Source organism: Triturus cristatus, chromosome 7 (assembly GCF_964204655.1).
Source record: "Triturus cristatus chromosome 7, aTriCri1.1, whole genome shotgun sequence".
Taxonomy (NCBI): domain Eukaryota; kingdom Metazoa; phylum Chordata; class Amphibia; order Caudata; family Salamandridae; genus Triturus; species Triturus cristatus.
In genome coordinates this window covers 1,679,572,032-1,679,583,181 of record NC_140590.1, presented here as the reverse complement: position 1 = coordinate 1,679,583,181, position 11,150 = coordinate 1,679,572,032, and the positions used below count along the sequence as shown (strand labels likewise).

Here is an 11,150-nt window from a genome sequence, read left to right as displayed (position 1 = left end):
AGCGGTCCAACCACTGCAGTATGATGCAGTGGGTTGGACCACATCGGTTGGACCGCATTGGTCGGGGGGACCGACAAACGCTTCCGAAGGGATCATGGGGCCTGTTGGTCAGATTGTATTCCCTACAATATGGGCGGTACCTGCTCAGTCACCGCTGTAGGGATTATGATGTCCCTTTCTGACAGCCTTTCCATGGGAGTCTGACTGCCATGGAAAGGCTGTCGGAAAGGGACTGTGGGGGCACCTAGCAGGGTCTCGTCCCCCCTGGTCCCCTGCTATGAGGCCTGGGGGGCACCTGTGGGTCCCCTCCAAACATCTATGCCTCGGGTGCCAGGCACCACATGGTGTCTGGCACACGGTGCATAGATGTTTCAAAACATCCCTATTTCCATTGCGGGTTTCTTTTCAGGCCGCAGCACAAGCCGCAATAGAAAAAAGCGATGATTCCGACCACCTACACAGCCGTCGCATCATAATTTGGTGGGTGGAACCGCCAACTACTTGTCAGTTGGTCCCAATCCTGCTGCGCTGGTGGTCGGACGCTCATCCGACTGCCATCATAATCAGGCTCTACATCATACAAGCAGGTGTGAGTTCATTCCACCTTAAATTCCGCTCAGGTTCACGTACTGTTGACTTAAATTCTTGCCTGGGAGATATGGGCATATGGCAACAGCTGTGGACCCATGTCTGTGAGCAGAGAAATGATGTTCATCTTTCTGGAAAAGTCACGCCTGGTGTCCTGTATCTCTCCCAGGGTCTTGGTAGTACTTAATGGTGGCTCACTGTAGCATCACCCACTTAATGGCTACATGAAAAATTGGCAGGTGTGTGTCTTGCAGCTCTTCTTTGAGCCTTGGTAGGGTAATGATACTCAAAGTCACGAGGCATCTGCCTGCTGGAGGCGCGATGAGATCTAGTGCCTGGTCCTTCAGCCCTTACGTCTCCTCGGATCTGGTTCTTCCTCTTGGGAAAGGCCATGACTTTATATGATTGTTGCTGCAAGAGTTAATGTAATCTTTGCAGCCATATTAAAACATGTGGTTAAAGCACCAGTGCATGCTTGAACGTGTGTGTTACATTGCATCAGTGTTATTACCGCAGATATTCCTGCAAATCTGGATCTCTGAGACATCACTGTGATCATCAATTAAAAGAGAGCCGCCATGTTGTAGGAAGGATATGTTTATTCATTGCATCCTGCATAAGGGACTTATAGATTTGGCGCCTTGAATGACGCGTTTCTTGGGACATTCACTTTGCTTGTCTGGAAGCACTGACGTGTTATATGGACTATGTACATGGGCGGTGTCGCCGACGCGCTGTCAGTCAGGGTACATATACATCAGACAACAGTATTTGTTGGGGCGGATCCCGGTAGTTTCTCTATGGAGGCACTGCACTGCAGATGGCGACTTTCTTTGTATTGCTTGTCCCCATCATCGCTTTTAAAGAACTCTGCCATTTTGGTGTTCCCTGCACCGGTTGGAGCCAGACAGGGGTTTGCTTTGCCAAACACTTACACATTCAATGATTGCCGAGTTGCACATGCGCATACACTATTGGGCTGCCTAGGCACACCCATGAAATAAGGGGGGGCGAGGGATTTACACAGAGAAACAATGACAATACATTCTATGAGAAGGCGCGGCAGGTTAACAGCGACACGAGGAGGAGACAAGAAGGAAGGTGTGTATTGCTGGACAGGAAGTGACGTCGGACAAAAGAGGGAAGGACATCGTACCAACAGAAGTAGTGCTCCGGAAGGACTTCAAGTGAAAAAGTATACTGTGGATTGTAGATGGAAGAAAAAACAGAGAAAAGAACAAGTCAGCTCTAGAGAAATGGACAAATAATACATAGCTTGTTTCTATAATTAATTAGCCTTCCCAGAGAACTCCCTTTCTCCAATGGCAGATTAAGCTATTTCTGTCTCCTTCACCCTAAGCCCCTCTCTGTCTCACATTCGGGAGGAGAGAGATGTCTCAGTCAGAGCTTCTCACGTCCTACTATGTGGAAGAATGCCTCACCCTTATCATTCTAGTCCACCCTTTTACCCCATGTACAAGGTGTCTGTCTCTACCCCTCTCATCAGAGAGCTTCCTCTGTCCCACCCACTCAGGAGGGGACTGTCTCAGGTCGGTCTCACTCTACCCCTCTCATCAGAGAGCTTCCTCTGTCCCACCCACTCAGGAGGGGACTGTCTCAGGTCGCTCTCACTCTAAAACTAATAATAATAATAATTCCTATTTGTAAAGCGTAAACACATCACCCATTAAGGGTTTCAAGGGGCTGGGGGTCATCAGGGAGCTATTGCCCAGAGTCACAGAATGCTGAGCTGAGCTGCCACCAGCACCAGGGATCGAACCTTGAGCCACGCGCTCCGGAGTCAGCCACTTGGGCAGCTGCGCCACACCTCTCCCTACCACTCCACAGATCTCTCTGTGCCACGGCGGTTATTTCTATCCCTTTCACTCTACGGCTCTCTCAGTCCCATACTAGAGCGGTCTGCTTCTATCACACTCACTGCAGAGATCCCCCTGGCACATGCTAGTAGTGCTGTCTCTATCCTGTCGCCTACACCGGTGTAGCTGCCAAGTTTCCAGGTCTATGCATGATTTGCTGCTCCAGTTCAGGATGTTTTTCTTTGAATTGTGGGACTTGTTGTCCTGTTTCATAATGCAATAAACAAAACTACAAGTCCCAGAATTCAAAAGGAAAAACCCGGACTAGAGCAGCCCATCACGCATGGACCTGGGAAACTTGGCAGGGCGCTGACTGGCAATACTCAATGTCCCAGTTCCACTCATGCCAACCCTCCCAATTCAGGCGGGATACTCCCGATTTCAAGGCTCATCTCCCACCTCCCGATTCCTGCATGCAGAAACCCGACTCGGATTGCTGAATCATGATCTGCGGGAAACATGGCAGCTTGAGCTCAGAAATATCCTGAGCCAGAACACTTTCCCATGATTCTTGGAGGGGGAGTTTAGAGGGTGTGACAGGCCTCGACATTTTATTTTTGGCAGTATTACATGGCGCATACAAAAACTCTGTTTTTCTTTGCACTATGTTATTAAATTACCAAAAATGAAATGCTGATTGTCTGCCGCCATACATATCCATAGACCCGATTCAGACAGATTGTCTCTGCTTCAATCTAAGTCAAAAAGAAAAATACTTCCTCCTGACTTTCTTTTTAAAATCTCCCACTTGCCTGTTCTAAAGTGTTGGCAGGTATGCAGTTCTGAACCACAAATTAAATGGCACTGCAGCGTTTCATCTGCCATTGTAGTTGACACAGACACGTGCACTCATTCACCTCCAATTCTAGTCACACTCAGAGACACTGAAAAGAGTGGAGCTGCTGGTATTTAGGTTTCAAAGCAGCCGCAGTAAGTTAATGAAGAGACTACTGATGAGCTGGGGCCCGCAGGAGCCTTTCAAAGTGGGTGTTGCTGCTGTTACTTATGTAAAGGCTTAGGCAGCTCTGCACAACTGGAGGTGGTGTCTGGGGGAACGCTGCCAACTTTGAACCTCTGGTCATGGGCTCCAACCCCACATTGGCATTTAAAATCTTGAAAATACTGGCAAATCTCCTGTAATTCGAAGATATAGTCCCTCCTTTAAATCTTTAAATCCTTCATAATACTTACACATACATATAGCACACAAGAATTCCCTGCTTCTGCTATGGAATTCCCAAGTAAACAATATAATGGCATATAAAATACTGCACATCTATTGCCAATATTTCTTCATTAACGGCATCTGCCTAAAACCTTTAAACACCTGCTGGAGGGGTGAAATAGCGGTCTGATGCCAACCCTACTCTCACACCAGAGCTTCCTCTAACCCATGCTAGAGGGACAGTCTCTATCGCTCAAAGAGAGTCCGCTCTGACTGATAATATTGGGGGAGGTCTCGATCTCTATTTCCCCAGAACTCCCTCCGTCACAAGATCCTCTTGTCTCATCACCTCTTACCCCAAAGCTACCTCTGTCTCATACAAGAAGGGATTCTATAGTGGAGGGAAGCAATCTCTACCATTTTCTCATCCCAGAGGTCCCACTGGCACACAGTGAAGGTGATGTCTGTATAGCTTTCACTGCCTCCATCTGTCCCTTATTGGGGAGGACTATCATTGTCACTCTACTGCTCCCTCCATCCCACACTGACCATCGCGATCACCTAAGAGCGCCCCTTCACTCAAACTGCATACCTCTCACTCCTGAGCTTTTTTCTGGCTCATAGCAAAGATGGCTGTCTATATTGTCTCACCCCAGAGATCCTTCTCTCTGTCCCATATTGGGGGGGGGCTATCTCTGTCACCACAGACCTCCCTCCAGCCCTCATTCACTACCACAGTCACCTCAGATCTATCTCTGGCTCCCTCTCAGACCCACATTAGGACAACAGGAGGCAGGGACTGAGTGGGGTGACTATTTCTCTCACCCAGAGCTCCCTCTGACCCACAGTGAGAGTGTCTGTCTGCTTGTGTCTTACCTCCTCACTTCCCATACAAGGAACATCAATACTCACCTATTATCACCACCACCACAAGGGCACAAATTACTCCCATTATGATCATCATCTGTGGGGAAAGCAGAATGTTTAGAGGCATCAATAATCACAGACATTAAGGACAGAAAAGGACTACCCAGTTCCCTACACGCTGTCACACTGCAGACTAATGACAAACATGGTTAAAAGGTCTACGCCTACATAACAAATCCATTGCCATGTTGGACCAAGTGCATGTGAAGGTTGAAATAGTATATAGGCTGACTCCTGTGTGTAGTAAATATGCCATTTCCCCAGGACCCCCTCCCACCCCCCGGATTTCCAGACTTTTGCTGGACCCTATATTTCTGCTGGCTGTAGAACTCTGTGCACTTTACCCCAGCTAGCCAGTGTTAAAATGCTTGTGCTCTGCCCTACAACATGGGTAAATTGGCATACCCCTAATTGGCATATTTAACTAACCTACAAATCTCTATTATTTGGTGCGAAATGTACCCACAATCTTGAAGTTAAATGTCGCTAGTGGACTGCAACACTCATTGTGACACATATTTCCTTCCTTTTAAATATTTAAGTCACCCCTATTTAAGCCTCATTCCCCATAAGATAGGGTGCATGGTATTTAAAAGTAGGACATGCACAAATTTAATATTAAACATATCCTTACAGTAAAAAAGTCCCAAAAGCTATTTCCGCTGTAGCAATGTTGGCTGTTCCATAGGAAAACATTGGGTTACGGTAAATAGCGTTAATTTTGGTTAAGAAACAGCTAGAAAAGTACATAAACAACAATTTATAATAGTTAGTAAAAATCCAATTCAATGGTGGAGTTGGATTTTTGATAAATATTTAGTAAAAGGTACCTTAAGAAAGTTACCTTTTCCCTGCCTAAAGCCACTGGCAGCCCATTTAAATTTACATTCCCACTAGTAATTAGCATTTGAATAGGAGTGAATGGGTGTGAAATTCCTCCCAAGAGCAAACAATAGGGTGACCTGTATGGACAGAGGTGATTCCTCTGAACCTGACAGAATATGTAGGATGGGGCTGTGATCATTCTATTTGACACTACAGTGTCAAATATATCCTGCTGCTTGAATGTAAAATCCTGCTTGACAGGTCTGCTGGGGTTTTACATATAACACTTGAGGCGTACTTCAAAGAGGCCATCCCTAGGACAGGCAAAAGTTAGTTGTCACCTGGGCAGTGCACTTCCTTTGTCTTCCCGAGCCAGGCAGGCTCCAATCACAATGGGCTCTTTTTGACATTTCAGTGTTAAAACCTGCTGGGGTTTAAAAATTACACTTGTGGCACACTTCAAAGGGTGGACACAAGATTAACCCTGGGCGTCGTGCTCCGCTTCACCCACGGAGTGCACGTAGCGCTGCCTGCTTCGCCGTTTACGAAGTAGGCGAAGCAGGCAGCGCTACGCACACACCGTAGCGAAGCAGAGCTGCCCGCCACCCGCCTCCCGCCCGCCCTAATTTTAAAATAATTTAAAGAAGGTTAAAGGTAAATAAACTACCTTACCTTCAGCGCGGCGTCCCGGGGCTCCCTCTTCTTGCTGACGGTAACTTCTTCATGCAAATGCACATGCACGGACCCCCGCGCATGCGCATTTCTCGTGAGAAATGCGCCTGCGCGGGCGTCTGCGCATTTACGTGAAGAAGTTACCGTCAGCAAGTAGAGGGAGCCCCAGGACGCCGCGCTGAAGGTAAGGAGGTTTATATTTACTTTTAACCTTCTTTTAATTATTTTAAAATTAGGGCGGGGGGAGGTGGGCAGCGCGTAGTGGGGCTACGCGGAGCGCGCGAGTGTGCGTAGATTTTGCCACACTACGCGCTGCTCCACGTAGCCCCACTACGCCCACTATGCCCAGGCTTGCACAAGATGCAATTGAATCCTGTGTATCCAACTGTCTGATTGCTGGAAAACCCTGCTTTGTTCTACCAGACTTCTCTCTCTGGGTTTATTTGGAGTACAGTTACTTCTTAAAACTGTATTTTAGTATTAGATGGGGAAGGATGCTAGGGTTGTCACAGTGTACTTCCCACACACACATTCCCAGCCCTCAAAGCCCTAGTTTAGCGTGGCTGACAGAAGATTTACTCTATCTTGAAAATGACCAAAGTGGGTAAGGTTGGCCTCAGGAACATTTACCTCATTGGTTAGGGTGTTCCCAGGAGTCATTCCCACCCACTAGCTCATGACAGACATAAATGTGGTGTCTTCATGCACTCACTTCAGAACACCTCTGTATCTGTGGAAGATCAGAAGAGGACTGTTCCTTCTGCCTGCACCTGAGAAGAGCCCTGAAGGACTGGACTACTCTCTTTTGTATACAGGACAATGAAATCGACTCTATGGGTCAACTGGCTGACCTCCTGTTCAAGTTAGAGGCATACAACAAGCTACAAACGGTATTTTCTGCAACTGCCCAGCTGACCTGTGGCAACTGGACCTGGGCATGACCCTAGTGTTGGCCTCTGTCGGACATCCAGGTCAGGACCTGTTCATGACCAGTAGGTGCATGGTGGCCCCTTACTCTTGAAGAGAGTGTAACTATAGGGTGGTGCCCCCTCATCTTGTCCAGGGCACAGAGCTAACCCAGTATCAGAGTAAAAAATACAACCAAGTATGTTTAAATCTTGCATTCCTTAGAATGATGCATGGGATGAGTGTACATTAGGCAGGGCAACTAATTGAATGCATCCCTGATGAAGGCCAATAAAACGTATTGGTAGGGAGTAAGGCCGAAATACGTTGGCAAGGTAAAGGTGAGTAGATGTAACATTATATTTCATTCTACAGCCATGATTAATAATCATTTAAATCATATCCAGGATACTCAACCATTAAAAAGGATAGGTATACTCTGAGATATTTTAACATTAATATCTGGAGCCTCGCTATATCCAGCATAATTTATTTGAACTCCTGATTAATGGTTGAGTCAGCCAGGGTGGTATTCACCTACACTGCTGTGAAGAGGTCACCGTCGATGAAGCATGCCATGATAAATAGTGGGTGAGGTGACCTATCCAAATCTTTCTAAATGGCTGCAGACAAACTAGGTTACCAAATGATTTCCGGCCACCTTTGATACTGTATATACAGTGTCAAATTGTGCCCTGGTCCCAGTCTACCACAACCATTGACTATCATTTGCGCTTTATACTTCTACCTTCATACCTACCTAAACCTTTAAAAGTTCATATCTCCGGTTACCGCCTATTGGATTTTTGTCATATTGGCGCCATTTTGTTTATCAAATTGTACTCTATTTTTAAATTTCAGTATGGGATTTTTATTGTTTTGCATTTCAACTTTATTACTATTTCGGTACTGCATAAATACTTTACACAGTGTCTAAGTTAAGCCTGTCGGCCCTGTGCCATAGCTACCAGGGGGTCGAGCTCAGGTTTGTGAGTAGTCACCCACCCCAATAAATATCCAGTTTCTTACACCATGCAATACAGATTCAGGCATGCAAAGTTTTGTGAAGTTGAGACATTCTGCACTTTGCAACGGTTGCAAAGTTTTGTGAGCTTTGCAGAAGTTAGTGTGTGGGTGAAATTTCTTAAAAGTGGGATTCTGCTAAAATGGATTTCCTGCAAAATGTACTTTTTCCAGAACATTTTACCCCAAATTTATAATCCACAGCCATTGCGAAGTTTGAGGAAGAAACACTTTGTAATTTAGCACATCCTTAACACAAGGAAACCCTTTACATCTTTCACAGGTAGTATATCAGATTATTCAGTACAAAAATGTGGTTCTACGAAAATATCACAGCTTAATATCTGCTACAACAGTATCAAGAAAGTAGGTTTATGTAGTCAGCTATATATTTCATATTCTTAATTCCGCCTTTAGGTTACATGATGATATACATACTATTAAGGTACATATATATGGAGAAAGAATTGTAGACCTATGTTTATCCCTATATGCTTACATTTGCAATATTGTCGAATTTTTTATTCTGGATAAGAGTTTTTATCAACACATACATGAGTAGCTGCTGTATTGGATTAATCCTTCAGGAATCTGCCCCAAGGTTTAAGAGGGGAGTCTGATGTTCTTGTTTAGTGATTTATGGGGCTAACATTCAAAAATGTTCACTGTCTGCTTTTATACCAGCTTAGCCATGTTGAGGCCCACCTCATACTTGGCACCAAATGCTTGGACAAAGATTGATGCTAACCTCCCCTAGAACTCTTCATAGGAGGAGGTTACTTACCATGCATTGGCACCCCATACTGGAATCCAGATAACTGTGAAGGCACCAGTGATTCATGCATATGGTCTGATCTGCACCTGGAAAGCATCTCTTCACTCAGGGCCAGCAAAAATCAATGGGCATATTAGGGTGCTTCCTATGGTGGCAGGATTGTTGAGGCAGCATTGTTTGCAAAAACCTCATTTGTGGATAGAGGCAATACATTATTAGTTTGTCTAGATGTCAGCATCTTTCACCTCATTGCTATCTTAGACAGACCCTCTACCAGAACCATCTCTCATTTTCTGCCTCATGTTGGCCACTGAGCGCAACATGGATGTGGGTGTATGTGCGTCTATACAGGCAGCATATTGTGCGTACCACATAATGCCAAAGCAGTATGGTCACAATGCACAAACTTTTGATGTGTGCCCATCAACCTCTGCAGCTCTAAACCCCCTGCAAGTTATCTGCTACTGTAGCATGGCAGACAGCCAATGTATTTGGGGGACCTCTGTTTTTTAAATATAATCACACTCAGGAGATATGAGAAGCAACACCTAATACCCTTGGATGATTTTATGGGTCACCAAGAGAATCCAGTTATAACCAAGAAACGTTTCATGGATGGAAGGACTTACTGGCTTGTTGCACGTCATCATTATATAGCAAAAGTTATCCTTGTTTGGTAATGTTACTACTAGAGGACAGTAGTAGGAAACAAGACAGGTCCAAAGAGCAAACCTCAACTGGCTGTCATGTAACATGACTCAAACAGTCATTAAACCACATAAACTCTGATCCAATCCCTTGCCATGGCTACTAGCCATAGAGGTGAGAAACCACAGCCCCACTACTACAACAGTAATAGATACAGACGCAGACAACACCACCTTTGGTCCTACCCATCCACCGTACACCTTCGTGAGGGGAATGAAAGCATATCTGCCTCCCTCCTTTACCTCCTGTTGTAATCGAACACTCAGCCACCTTATTCAACAAAGCAATGCTTTAACTGGTTGTGTAGAGATCTGGGTCCTACCTGTGAAAACCACAAGTCTTTTTGGCTATTGGACCTCTGGTTTTGTAACTCTGCTGCAGAGTACATATAGGGGCAAAGATAAAGAAACAGTTCCTTTAAGCTGGAATTCACACTGGAGGATTCCTCGCCAGGATCCTTATTTAAACACAGTCTCCCAAACTCTGTAGGGTACACACTGCGTTTATTTCCATTACCAACTTTTTGGTGCCATGTGAAGATACATTGAATCCTAGTTCGCATGATTCTACCTATCCATAAGTATGATCTGGAAGCCATGCGTGTCTGTGACTAAGGGGACCATGAGGAAGAGGTGGAGCTTGAGACAGGCTCCCCGGACAGCTGCAGGACGGATGCCACCTTTGCCTTGTTGAAGCTCCAGGAAGTTACTGAGACTCAGAGGAAGCAGTTGCAGCAGATAAGACACTATTAATGATACTTACTCTCATCAGTTTGTCATAGTGAAGGGTACAAACCATGATGTACACATAGGTTACACAGTTACCTCCACACAGGCAGGTGCACATCTACCTGATAAAAAGAATCAGTTTCTCTCCAAGATATGAGTTTCCTGTCCAGTCCACACTATCTCAAGCAGTTAATCTTACTTTTCCTATATCTATTTTTGTAACAACACATTTTTTGTCCATCTCTACCTTTCCAGGGCTCTGATCTGTAAGTTGATAAAAAGACAATTGTAGGCAAGTTCTTGAAATGAAGAGAAGGAGATGTCAGTCTTGGCACAGCCAAAGGATTATACCATATTACTAGGTGAAGATCTGGTGGAATCTGCACAAAGAGTAGCAGTTGAGGCAATAATTATAACTGGAGTCCAGAATCAACAGTCAGTGGAGCTGAAACAAGAGTTGAGAATGGGAGTTTTTACTCAAAGATTGAGGTCTCCTTGCTTTTGAAAACTACTATAAGTATATCTGGGAAGGGACATCGCAACTTACAGGCGTAAACATTCTACAAAGCCACAATTAACAAGTACACACAACCAGGTACTGGGTCTTTGAGCAGAACCTATCCTTTTCAACTCCTGCTCGACCTCCACTCAGCAGTGCTGTATGGGTCAAGTTACAAGTACGTCTCTATCGCTACTCTTTGTGCAGACCCGCCTTAGTCTATTATGCATCTTTTCCCATTCTTACTGTTATAATCATTTGATTTTGTCCAACAGACACCTCCAACTCTTTATTTCAAGCACTAGAATCTAGACTTCTGAGTCAAGAACTCGCCTAGCATTGGTTGTTAATCGATTTATGGACAATCCAGAGCCCTGAAAAAATACAAGTGGTTGAAACACAGGTTGCAACAAATAAAGAACCAAGAAAATAATAATAATAGTAACTGCTAGGGAAA

The 11,150-nt window shown here is 45.0% G+C and overlaps 1 protein-coding gene across 1 annotated transcript in view; it reads right to left on the bottom strand.

Annotated features, from left to right (window-relative positions):
* Window positions 1-409: 409 nt before the first annotated feature.
* Window positions 410-11,150, bottom strand: part of LOC146812693 (vesicle-associated membrane protein 1-like) — a 95,592-nt gene continuing 84,851 nt past the window's right edge. Inside the window, exons 4-5 of the mRNA XM_085619803.1 lie at window positions 4,543-4,594; window positions 410-1,788 (exon numbers count right to left, since the gene is read on the bottom strand). Coding sequence (XP_085475929.1) covers window positions 1,772-1,788; window positions 4,543-4,594 — 69 coding nt within the window. The 3' untranslated portion in view covers window positions 410-1,771. The remainder of the gene's footprint in view (window positions 1,789-4,542; window positions 4,595-11,150) is intronic.